The following is a 12,626-nucleotide window of genomic DNA, read 5'->3' as shown; positions in this document are numbered from 1 at the left end:
TAATTTTCCGTCCAGTGCTTGTATCTTTTCCAGGCTTTTTCAGAGGAATGTTTTTATTTGTTTTTTGGTTCATTTAAGCCACTTAACGCAGATCTATGAATCATTCAAGCCTAAAAAGACACGTAACAATGCTGTTCTGCCCTCCCTGTACGTTGATGCCCAGTTTGGCAGATAGATAAACAGTTCTTCAAAAGGAGAGGCAAAGGCTTCCAGTTCTCATTGCAGGGTTTATTTGTCTCCCTAATGAAGGCACTGTAAAACTACAAACATAAGAAAAGCATATTAAAACATACATTCGGAACACAATATATTTCTCACATTACAAAGTACAGACTGAAGACTTAGCAACTTGAATTATAGCTGGTATAATCAAGAAAATTAAATGAAAACATGGTAACTCCAAATCCCGCTAGCTTGATGCTAACACATAATGGTATTTCCTATTGACATGCTAACACAATTAGCATCGGCAGTGCAGCTAACCCGCTGGCTTCAAATATAAGAGTCAACAACCCATTTTACATCACATGCTTAACATGAACACAGAATATAATCATACTTACAAGCATATATTTCTCAAGCTCCAGTACAGCCAACTTCAGAACTAATATTTTGTGTGCTGGTATCAACTTGGCCAGACTCCATGAACTTTTTCTATATTTACTAAAGAAACTTGAGTACACAAACCCGCTTCCTCCCCCTAGTGGGGTGGTGGAGCTACTGCACCCCAGCAGTGGCAGCACACTCCCCGCCTGGCATAATGAATTATACCACTAACCATTCTCTGGATGTAGTAGTAAAACAACCTCCGACACTGGCCGCAAATACACTTTAGGAGTGCCATTCTTGACTACCTTCACCTCCACCTTACGTACTCTATGATCTTGGCTAGGAATGGCTTTAAGCACAAGTCCAACAGGCCACTCAGTCCTTTTTACTTGCGAATCCTTCATCAGTACAACATCTCCCACTTGAAGGTTTGGCTTTTCTGTTGTCCACTTTCTCTGTGTTTGAAGCGTGGTCAGATACTCCGTTTTCCACCTCTTCCAAAATGCATCAGCAAGTGCTTGGACCCTTTTCCAGTGTTTGTTGGACAGATCATTAACATCAAAATCCCCAGAGGGAGCAGTCAATGTATCTCGTTTCTGTGTCAACAACATTGATGGGGTGAGAACTGCCGGTGCTTCTGGGTCAGAAGACACTGAGACCAATGGTCTTGAATTTAGAATGGCGGTAACCTCTGCCATCAGGGTGACAAGTGTCTCATGTGTGAGGTACGATGGATTCAGCTTCAGAAGAAGAGCATCTAAGATTCGCCGAGCGATGCCAATCATCCTCTCCCACACCCCACCCATGTGGGAAGAGTGGGGAGGATTGAATATCCAAGTACACTTGTTGCCTTTAAGGTAACTCCTCACCTCAGAATCTGATGTGTCAAGTCTGAGTTCTTTACAGGCTCCAGTGAAATTTGTTCCCCGGTCTGATCTGATTGTTTTGATCGGCCCTCTTATGGCAATAAAACGTCTGAGCCCATTGATGAAGCTTGTAGTGGTCATAGTCTCTATAACCTCAATGTGCACAGCTCTGGTAGTCAAACAAGTGAACATTACTGCCCATCGTTTACTTTCCGCATGCCCTCCTCTTGTTCTTCGGGCAGTCACCATCCAAGGTCCAAACACATCCAACCCTACATGAGTAAATGGTGGATCTGGTGAAAGTCTTTCAGATGGCAAGTCTGACATCTTCTGGTCCTCCATTTTACCTCTCAGCCTTTTGCAAGTTACACATTTGTGTATCACACTAGATACAAGTCTTTTTCCCCCAATCAGCCAAAGTCCTGCCAACCTAATAGCTCCCTCCGTGAAATGGCGTCCTTGGTGCGCAGACTGTTCGTGATATCTTCTGACCAATAATGTAGCAATGTGCGTCTTGGGAATGACCAGAGGATGTCTATCATCAAAAGACATATCAGTTGAGGACATACGGCCGCCAACTCTTAATAGTCTATCTTTGTCCAGAAATGGTGTCAGCTTTCGCAATGGACTTTGTTTTGGGATTTGGTCCCCTTTGGCTAGACACTGCAACTCCCTTGCAAAGGCATCTTGTTGTGCAGTTTTAATGATCACTGTTACTGCTTGTTCATCTTCATCTCCAGTGTTGCCACCATGTGTATCTGCAACACTCCTTGCCTTTTTGATTAATGTGGAGACTGCACGAGTCAAAGCTCTCCAAGTGGAAAATGCAAGAAACCTTTGAGCTCCAAGCGAGCTTTCTTTAACCATTGTGCTGAAGGTCGTTACTTCAGGGCGAACTTCTGGATCCACCTCCGGATGTATCAGCTCAAAGTCATCACTCTGGGGAAGGAGTCGTTGTGAAGGGCCCAATAGAAATGATGGTCCCGTGAACCAATTGGTGCTTTTGAGAGCTGCAGCAGTTGTTGGCCGAGTTCCATGGTCTGCTGGGTTTTCCTCAGTGGTGATGTAATGCTACTGATCTGGACGAGACGACTTTCTGATCTGTGCTATCCTGTTTGACACATAGACATAAAACCTGCGTGAGGTGTTATATATGTAGCCAAGTACTATCTTGCGGTCAGTATAGTACGTCACAGAATGAATGTCAATATCCATTTCATCTTGGATGAAGACTGCCATTTCAGTTGCCAAAACCGCAGCACAAAGCTCAAGACGGGGCACGGTGTGCACTGGGTGTGGGGCCAGCTTTGCCTTTGCCATAACAAATCCCACGTGGATCTCTCCTGTTGCAGAAATTGTTTTCAAGTAAGCCACAGCAGCTATAGCCATGACTGATGCATCTGAAAACACGCACAACTCTCTGTGCTGAGTCTGTGTAGACAAAGACACTGGAACATATAGTCTTGGGATCTGGAGCTGATCTAAGTCTTTCATAGAGTCTTTCCAGAGTTTCCAGTGTTCTTGTTTTGAAGCTGGCAATGGTGTGTCCCAGTCATACTGTTCAACGGAGAGGTTTCTCACTAAATGTCTTCCTCCCACTGTGACTGGCACTACAAATCCCAAAGGGTCAAATAAACTGTTCACTGCAGACAAAATTCCTCTTTTTGTCAAGGGCTTCTCCTCCCTCGACACACAGAAGGTGAAGTTGTCTGTCTCCAGACTCCAAATTAGACCTAGACTCCTCTGAAGAGGTAGTGACTCCACTCCTAAGTCTAGATCTTTCAAATCCTTGGCCAAGTCTTCTGGTGGGAATGCTTGCATAACACTGCTGCTGTTCGATGCAATCTTGTGTAGCTTAATGTTTGATTTAGCTAGCATCGCTTGGGCAGTGCGCAGGACACCAGTGGCTTCTGCTTCATTAGGAAAAGATGCAAGTCCATCATCCACATAAAAATTGCGTGTGATGAACTCCCTTGCACTGGTAGTGGAGTCATCTGCTTGCTTAGCAGCTCGTCTGAGGCAGTAAATGGCAACTGCTGGTGATGGACTGTTGCCAAATACATGTACTGTCATTCGAAACTCTTTCACTGCTTTTTGGAGATCATTGTTTTCATACCATAAGAACCTCAGAAAGTTGCGATGTTCCTCGCACACCTTGAAGCAGTAGAACATCTGCTGCACATCCGCTGTAACTGCTATAGGTTCTCTGCGGAAGCGGATCAGAACCCCAAGGAGAGTGTTGTTCAAGTCGGGTCCACTCAGGAGCACATCATTGAGGGAAACCCCTTCATGTTTGGCACTTGAATCGAACACTACCCTTATCTGGTCAGGTTTTTGTGGGTGATAAACCCCAAATATCGGTAGATACCACCTTTCCTCACCTTCTTTTAATGGAGGGGCCGGCTCTGCTTGCTTTTCAACAAACATTCTTTGCATGAAATCGATGAAGTGTTTCCTCATTTGTGGTTTTTTCTCCAAAGTTCTCCGAAGAGATGCAAGACGCTTTAATGCTTGAGGTCTGTTATTGGGAAGGTGGTTTCGTGGTGACCGAAAAGGTAATGGGGAAACCCAAGTATTGTAACTGTCTTTATAGACTTGTTCATCTAATGTCTTCAAGAAACTCTCGTCATCGATTGACATTGCCGGGACGTCGTCATGTTGTGTCCTTTGAAACACCTGACTGGCAAACTCACTTTCCTTACTTTTCAAGTGTTGTGCAGAGCTTTGAAGACTTAGTTTTGAGGTGTGACAACCAAGCTTTTCTTTGACTTGCATATTGTTTGGGCATGCACTCAAGAGTGAAGCTCGTCCATTTGGTAGAATGTTGGTCTTGTATACACAGATGTTGGATGTCTTATGCACTTCTCCCAGACACACTTCCCCTACGATCACCCAACCAAGGTCAAGTCGTTGAGCATATGGTTCATTATGGAGACCATTATGCTGTTCTCTGACTTTGTGCACACGCAGAATATCTCTGCCAAGGAGAAGGAGGATGTCAGCTTCTGGATCAATTTCTGGGATTTTTCCCTTGATTGCCTTCAGATGTGGGTAGTACTGAGTGACTTCTGGGGATGGGATTTCCGTCCTATCATCAGGTATCATATCACACTCAATAAGAGTAGGCAGGGGAAGCTGAGTGGTGCCATCAAGGGACTCCAAAATGAAGTCACGGGCTCGTCTCCCTGCTATCTCCATAACACCTGAGCATGTTTTCAGTGTATACGGCTCAAGCCGTCCTTCAATGTTGAAGATGTCAAAAAAGTATGTTTTGGCCAAGGAGCGATTGCTTTGTTCGTCTAGAACAGCATACATCTTGACAGCTTTCTCTGGTTGTCCAGCAGGATACACTCTGACCAAACATATCTTAGAGCATGACCTTGAACCAACTGAGTCTCCGCATACTTCTGTGCATTTTGATGTCACGTCAGCCACACTTGCTTCTCCTTCTCTTTCCTCCCCGCCATACCCTTCACTAGCCACCAGGCTCTCTACATTTCGTGGACGAGGATTGGGGTGTAGTGCGGTGATATGTCTTTCACTACCACAATCTGTGCACTGCACTGATTTAGGACAATCTTTGGCCATGTGCTGCACAGAAGAACAACACTTGAAACAAATGTTCTTGTCCTTTAAGTATGCCTTTCTTTCCTCCAGGGTCTTACTTTTGAAAAGGCGGCATTTTCTGAGAGGGTGAGGCTTGCAGTGTAGAGGACACTGTTTATCGGGGTCCAAGTTGTTCTTGCCTGTAGGAACGTTTGGGCTGGCTGCCAGATTACTTGCTATCTCCGTCCTCTTAGCAGAGACATGTGAACGATACTTCTGTTGTGTCATTCTCTCGAATCTAGGATTATTGGTGTTGGCAGCGGTGACACAAGAAAAACTCGGGTCATTACGAATTTTAGCTTCTTCGTTCACAAATTTCACAAAAAATGAAAATGGAGGATAAGACACTGCATTCTCTCTCTTGAACCTCGAGGCAGCTGTAACCCACTTCTCCTGGAGGTTGTATGGGAGTTTTTCCAGAATCGGATTCACCCCGTGGGCTGTATCGAGGTGTGAAAGGCCTGGGAGATGACCGCTTGTCTTTGCAGCATGAAGTTCTAGCAGAAGATCCCCCAACTCTCTCAAATGCTGGTTGTCTCTGTTCGTCAGCTTCGGAAAATCCTGAATTTTCTTTAAAAGTGCATGTTCAATGACTTCTGGTGCTCCAAAACACTCTTCGAGCCTCTGCCACACCATCTGAAGACCTGCAGTGGGATTGTTTATGTACGCAGCCCTGACTCGCTTGGCTTGTGCTGCTGATTGTGGCCCGAGCCATTTGGATAGCAGGTCTAGCTCTTCTTGAGGTGTTACATCCAGATCTTGAATTGAACTTAGAAAGGAAGCCTTCCAAGCCCAGTAATTTTCTGGTCGATCATCAAACCTCAGCAGGCCTGAGCTGATCATCTCTTTCCGTATCAGGTATCTCGTTAGATCAGATGTGTCAGCATGACTACTCCTTACAGGTGTGGGTGTCCATACCTTAGACTGAGGATGGTGAAATCGACCATAGTTTGCTGGCTCGCCTCCATAGCTCCAGTTGCAAGATTCTCTCTTTGGGCTCAAAGCACGGAAGACTGGCAAAGGTGTGAATTCTTGTTTGTTGCTCCTACTGGGCTGATGGATACTTGGTTCTTTGTGAGCTTTTGGTGTTGCATCGATGGCCGTGGCTGGCTGTGGCACCAGAGAAGATAGGAGTTCTGGATGATTAACTGGTGGAGTCTGCAGATCGTCGCCGAGTTCTGATTGTTGTTGCACATACTCTTGGACTCGTTCTATTGGGCTGATTTGCTGCATGTCGTCCAGCTGGGGCTGTTGTGGATGCTCACTCTCTTGCGCAGATGCTTCCCAAGCTTGAGCCTCAGCTAGTGCTGCTGCAGCTGCCTTCTGTGATTTGAGTATGTGTAGCTCTGCATCCAGATCTGCTTTCTTTTTAAGCTGCTCAGCCTGTTGTTTTAGGATGCTGGCTTCCTGCTTGGCAAAGGAGAGCTGAGCACGGGCAGCTTCCGCTTTTGCTCGTGCTCTGGCGGCAGCAGTAGATGATGATGTAAGCTGGCTGGAACGTAAAGAACTGGACACTTTTGACCTTGTTTCCAGCGTCTCATCCATCCTTTCTTTTAGAGAACTATCTGGCTGATGAGAATGATGCTTTTTTACTGTTCTGCCCTCCCTGTACGTTGATGCCCAGTTTGGCAGATAGATAAACAGTTCTTCAAAAGGAGAGGCAAAGGCTTCCAGTTCTCATTGCAGGGTTTATTTGTCTCCCTAATGAAGGCACTGTAAAACTACAAACATAAGAAAAGCATATTAAAACATACATTCGGAACACAATATATTTCTCACATTACAAAGTACAGACTGAAGACTTGGCAACTTGAATTATAGCTGGTATAATCAAGAAAATTAAATGAAAACATGGTAACTCCAAATCCCGCTAGCTTGATGCTAACACATAATGGTATTTCCTATTGACATGCTAACACAATTAGCATCGGCAGTGCAGCTAACCCGCTGGCTTCAAATATAAGAGTCAACAACCCATTTTACATCACATGCTTAACATGAACACAGAATATAATCATACTTACAAGCATATATTTCTCAAGCTCCAGTACAGCCAACTTCAGAACTAATATTTTGTGTGCTGGTATCAACTTGGCCAGACTCCATGAACTTTTTCTATATTTACTAGAGAAACTTGAGTACACAAACCCGCTTCCTCCCCCTAGTGGGGTGGTGGAGCTACTGCACCCCAGCAGTGGCAGCACAAATGCAATTAGCAAATCACCACTTTCAAAAAAACAAAGGTCAAATTTAAAACTCATACCCTTTTGTTTTTCAGTAGCCTGCTGCAAAAGCTCATAATTGCCCCCATTTTTTAATCTACGGGAAATTATGACACTGATAACACAGTTTGACAGGCATAAAATAGCAAGATTTTATTTTTGCACTTTAGGATTCACCTTATTGTACTACAACAAGGTTATTCCCAAAGAGCTATCAGCCAAAAATTGACATCTTGACACAGGAAACTGGACTAGTGGAGGACAAAAAAAAAGAAGTGGCAGGCCTGAAAAACTATCTACAGCAGATCAACAGTATCTCAAAGTCATGTCCTTAAGAAATAGCAAAAAAAGACTTGACGAAGGACCTGAGAGATGTATCTGCCCTCCAGTTGATCCAGCTACTGTTCACCAAAGCCTCAACAGAAATGGTGTCAGTGGAAGGGAATCAAGGAGGCTGAGGTGTGTGAAATTACACAAAACTGGACTAACCAATAAAATCTGGCAGAGGCTCTGTCATAAATTTCAGCCACATTTCAGTCAGTGTTGTTGTGAATCTTGTCAAAGTTGATGGGATTATGAACTCAGCTCCATCATGCAATGCCCTCTGGAAAGCATCTGCCACGGCTTCATTTTTCATTGTAACAATGATCCCAAACACACTGCAGTGAAAGATACCAGGATAGGGAAACCCACAATGGAACGCTATCGGTTAAGAACTGGCATCCCCAAAGCCTGGACCTCAATATTATTAAAGGAGTTTGGGATCGTCTTGATAAAAACAAAAGAAAAGGCAGCCAGTTTCCAAAGAAGAACTTCTAATGTCCCTGAAGAAGCCTGGAGAACTGTTCCTGAGGACGACTTGGAGAAATTACAAGAAAGCTTGCCTAAAAGAGTTCAGGTCGTGTTGGAGAATAAAGGAGGCCATACTAAATATGAATTTTAGGCTTGTTAGAACTGTATAAACTGTATAAGGGTGGCTCAAGATTTTTGCACTGTACTATAAATATGATTTATATGAGTTCAGCCAGTATGCACCACACCAAATATCCCCTGGTTCCTTATGTTTCCCATGCACATGAAACACTGCATGATCAGCATATATTTGATTGTTAAAACCACAATGAATCCAAGCCAACCCAAAATAGATTTCTGGTTCACTCCAACCGCATATGAAATGTTCCTCGACGAACCAAGTTACACAACAAAATCCATTGTTTCCTTTTCTTAAAAAGAGATTTTCCCTATTCTGCTGCACTACATAAAATGTGTGACAGCTCAGCAAATAAGATGCTGCGCTTGTGTATGAATGTAAGCGTTGCAATAATAATAATAGCCTTTAGCACTTACACTACTTACAAGTATTCATTATCGGGCTATTATCTGTGAAAACATAGTGAGAGTACATGGGGTGTAATTGGAAGAGCTGGTAAACACACATGTGTGGGTGTCTCATTGTCTGCTTCCTGGTAGAGTTCTCCAGAGCATGTGGGAGCTCCTCCTGCGGATGATCCTGGACACGGTCACTGAAAACAGGGGTGTCCAGGTGGAGTTTTACAACCGCTTTCAGTACACAGTAGAGGTCAGTGATTACTGCATCGCACAATAATCCTTTTAGTCTGTGTGCCCACTGAAAAGAATGGTCTGTTTAAAAAGACATGTGTCTAATATGTTAAGATTATCATTGCCTCTTGCATTCTTTAATTATCTCGGTATGCTCTTTGGCGTGCAATCATTAGCATATATCAGATATTCATGAAGACACGAGGTAATAGTTCAGTGCCAAAGTGAGCTCCCTTATGAATGACAATGTGGGAACTGTTGTATATTCTAATTCCAATTTAACCAGCTGGAAGAGGACGTGACATATTTGCATGAAAAGTCATGGCATGAATTTGGAGGCTGGCAGACAGATGCAATGTTTGCCAGAGGTTTCATGCTGTTTGTGTGAACAACACGTCTATCAAAAATAGAGGGATAAATGTTATGAGTCCCAGCTCCCGAGTTTAATGCTTTTGTTCAATCGCTTTAGACTCTGTTGCAGTTCTTTCATGCTAGGGGAGAGGGTCTGTTCCTGGAAGACATGAAGAGCGGAGACTACAAGGTAGGAACTCGTCCAACCTGTCAATCAGGAGCCGGCTATATAAATAATGTACATCTTTTCCCAAACGTATCCTGATTTTTATAAACAAAAAAGTGCATGAAAAATGTTGTGCACACTGCACATGATATGATAAAGTTGAGATTTTAAAAAGTGCAACAAAACAGACAATTTTCACAAAACTTGCGTTTAATATTACGCTTATTTTGACAGGCGGCTCTTCTGTTTTACTAATGGTTCACGTTTGTCTTCCAGTCTTAAATCTGCCGTGATCTTTTACCCTGAACTTACATGTTGATGACTTCAGTTACTTTTACTTTTACATTTTTGGCATTTTTCCTCTGTTCATGATTCCATAAACAAGGAAATTTTCTACAGTGCTTAACCAAATTATAAGACCACCACCCAATGCCAGGTTTATTTATATATGCCACAGCTGCCCTAAATTGTCATTGTTGGTAATTGCCAAATAATAATAATAATATTTTTATGTTTCTGTTATGGTTAATTCACCAGTATGTGCAAGGTCTTTAATTAAAATAATATTTTTAATGCTAAAATGTTGCATAACACTGCAGCATTTCAGTTTTACATAAGGAAAAAACAGTAAGATACATTATTTATTTAAAAAAAATGTCATTAAAATGTCATTGATTAATTTCTAACTTTCCAGAGAAGTTTAGTATGGGTATAAAAATCTAAATTCAGCTTGTTATTTGGCTAATAAGTGATATAGTTTTTAGTTTTAAATTTTTTGAAAGATTTCTAAAATATTTTTGTTTTTATGACAGATGCTCTGCTAAATTGTTAAACTCTACAAGTTCCACTTTCTGTAAAGTCCAAAGATTTATTAAAGAAGCACATTTCTGCATTTTTTCCATTACACACACTTTTAGTGGTGAACATCTACTAGTACATCTACTAGTCTGGCTCCTGGTATCTTGATAAGTGGGTTTAAGGTCAGATTTATGTTGCGTTATCCATCATGCTATTGATCGCTTTGTGACAATCTCGATGCTGTTTTAGGTCTTGGATGAGGAGCTGAAGCTGAATAAATGTTCATCCTTTGAGCTGATTGAACAGTACTATCTAGAGAAGATTTCCCACCAGGTGCGTTTCAACCTACAAGACTGACAATCTCATTTTGTTCTCCTTTGAAGTGAAGAAAGAAGTATTGATTGGACAGCAGAGTGCTCTTTCTTCTGTTGTTATACCTCTGATTAAAAATCTGCCTTCTCGTCGGCCCTTTGAAGACACGACACAACCCGCGAAATGAGGATGGATGCATGCTGAATATTTCTGTCAATACTTAATGTTGCAGAAAACTCTCAAACATACACGTTACGGTCGGATCAGCGTGAAGTGCTATTATGATGCTCCAGAGCAGCGCCTGACAGTGGAGATCCTGCATGCTGCCGATATTATTGCACTGGATGCCAATGGTAAATATGTAAATTTATGAATTTAAATTTTTGTCTTAAATTAAATATTAAAGTTGAACGCACTACTTCCTCAGGTCTGAGTGATCCCTTCGTCATAGTGGAGCTATGTCCTCACCACCTCTTTCCTATGGCCAAGAGTCAACGCACGCAAGTGAAGCTTAAGACGCTGCACCCAGTGTTCGATGAGCTCTTTTACTTGTGAGTACTCTGCCCTTTTGTTAGGTCTCCCTGTGTATATGCACACACCCTGTGGCTGATTTGTTTGATTCCATTGTCTTGCAGCCACGTCAGTCCTGAACAGTACAGGCACAGGTTTGCCTGTTTGACCTTTACTGTGATGGACTACGATTGGCTGTCCACCAACGATTTTGCTGGAGAAGCCGTCGCTCCTCTCAGCGACTTCTGCTGGCCGGGGAGACCGAACGCCTCAGCGGCTGGCAAGAGCGTCCAGCCTGTCATTCTGCATCTGTCTCGCAGTAAACCCAGCGGTACATACGGCTCCGGGCTGTATCATTTATTTTGTTTTGGGTTTTTTTTTTGGGAGGGGGGTTATGCCGTCGTTTTGTTTACTCAAACATAATATTTGCTTCTTGAAGACCAGGGGGTGTAAGTCTGGGTTTCCAATTACTCCTTCAATGCAGCATGAAAAGCCATTCAATCAAGAGATATTTGTGTCAGGTGTAGAAACTGTGCTCATCTGTTTTCTCTCGCCTCCAGAGAAGCCAATCATGGGGATGCTGGAAGCTCGCGTCGGGGACCGGGAGGCTCAGGAGTTTGTCCGCAGGCTGAAAGAAATTGAGAAGTCAATGGAGGAAGAGTAAAGGATGACAGCGCTGCCTGTGTTGGTGTTTTCTGATCACGTCTTGCGACATGTGCTTTTGTACTGGTACAATGTTTACACTATTGAAATGATTTTTTCCCCTCCCTGATGTATTGTTTGTTGAGTAATTATACCAAAATGAAAAGAAAAGGAAGACAGTGAAGCATATTTCTGTTTTCTTACTGAATGAACGTCCTGTCACTGTGCAACTCGATGCTGTCTCAGTTAAACTATATTTTAGAATTCAGTGGATAGCTGATCCTAAATGTTACTAGTCTATATTTTTTGTAATGAGGTAATCGTTATCTTTGTTGTATACTCTTTGATATGATAGATTTAACATTTTAGAACTATTTTGTGGAAGTAGCTTACACATCCAACAGTATTTAGTCAAAGTCTATACCTCAGATATGCTCATTAGTTGAAGGGAAGTTTGACATTCTTCATGACTTTGTGGAGATAAATTGTGGGAAGGACTATTAAGAAAGTAAAACCCTGAACCCGCATTTAGTTTCCATTTCATAAGTTAAATTTTAAATAGAAATTTGTAGTAGAACTCATGAAAACATAATGCACAGCTTTGGGAAACTGCACCAGTCATTCACTCAGCAGCAGCAGGAGGAGCAGCAGGAAGGCTTAACGTTCCCCTGAGGCACACGCCACAGCTCGGGTTCATTCAACGTTTCAGATTGTTCCTCACAAAGATTGTGATGGGTCAGCGAAGAGACCAAAGACAGTGCTACCTTAGTGCTGGAAAGATCTATCCTTTGAACTCCTTCCCGTATTTTGTGCGACACCACTTGCTCAACTGACAGATTGACTTTACAGACATAGCGCCAGAAACAAATGTATCCTCCGTGTACAAAAGGTTGAAATGTTGCGTGTTTGTGCATTTCCTCATTAAAATATGGACAAACTTTCAGATAATGAGGGCATCATATGTGCAGCTAATCCCTAACATTCAATTTCAGACAGTTTTTTCTGCTTTTCGATCTGACATGATGTCACTGAGAGGGATATCTA

At 42.6% G+C, this 12,626-nt stretch overlaps 1 protein-coding gene across 1 annotated transcript in view; it reads left to right on the top strand.

The window, feature by feature from the left end:
• The window catches only part of baiap3 (BAI1 associated protein 3), a 53,858-nt gene extending 41,482 nt beyond the window's left edge, over positions 1 to 12,376 (top strand). The window contains exons 28-34 of the mRNA XM_087839932.1: positions 8,714 to 8,822; positions 9,273 to 9,344; positions 10,368 to 10,451; positions 10,663 to 10,783; positions 10,858 to 10,981; positions 11,066 to 11,271; positions 11,501 to 12,376. Coding sequence (XP_087696058.1) covers positions 8,714 to 8,822; positions 9,273 to 9,344; positions 10,368 to 10,451; positions 10,663 to 10,783; positions 10,858 to 10,981; positions 11,066 to 11,271; positions 11,501 to 11,604 — 820 coding nt within the window. The 3' untranslated portion in view covers positions 11,605 to 12,376. The remainder of the gene's footprint in view (positions 1 to 8,713; positions 8,823 to 9,272; positions 9,345 to 10,367; positions 10,452 to 10,662; positions 10,784 to 10,857; positions 10,982 to 11,065; positions 11,272 to 11,500) is intronic.
• The last annotated feature ends 250 nt before the right edge of the window (positions 12,377 to 12,626 follow it).

The sequence above is a fragment of the Neolamprologus brichardi genome, chromosome 4 (genome assembly GCF_056152115.1).
Source record: "Neolamprologus brichardi isolate AB-2024 chromosome 4, ASM5615211v1, whole genome shotgun sequence".
Lineage (NCBI taxonomy): Eukaryota > Metazoa > Chordata > Actinopteri > Cichliformes > Cichlidae > Neolamprologus > Neolamprologus brichardi.
The sequence above is the reverse complement of the archived record's forward strand: the minus strand, read 5'-3'. Positions and strand labels throughout refer to the sequence as shown.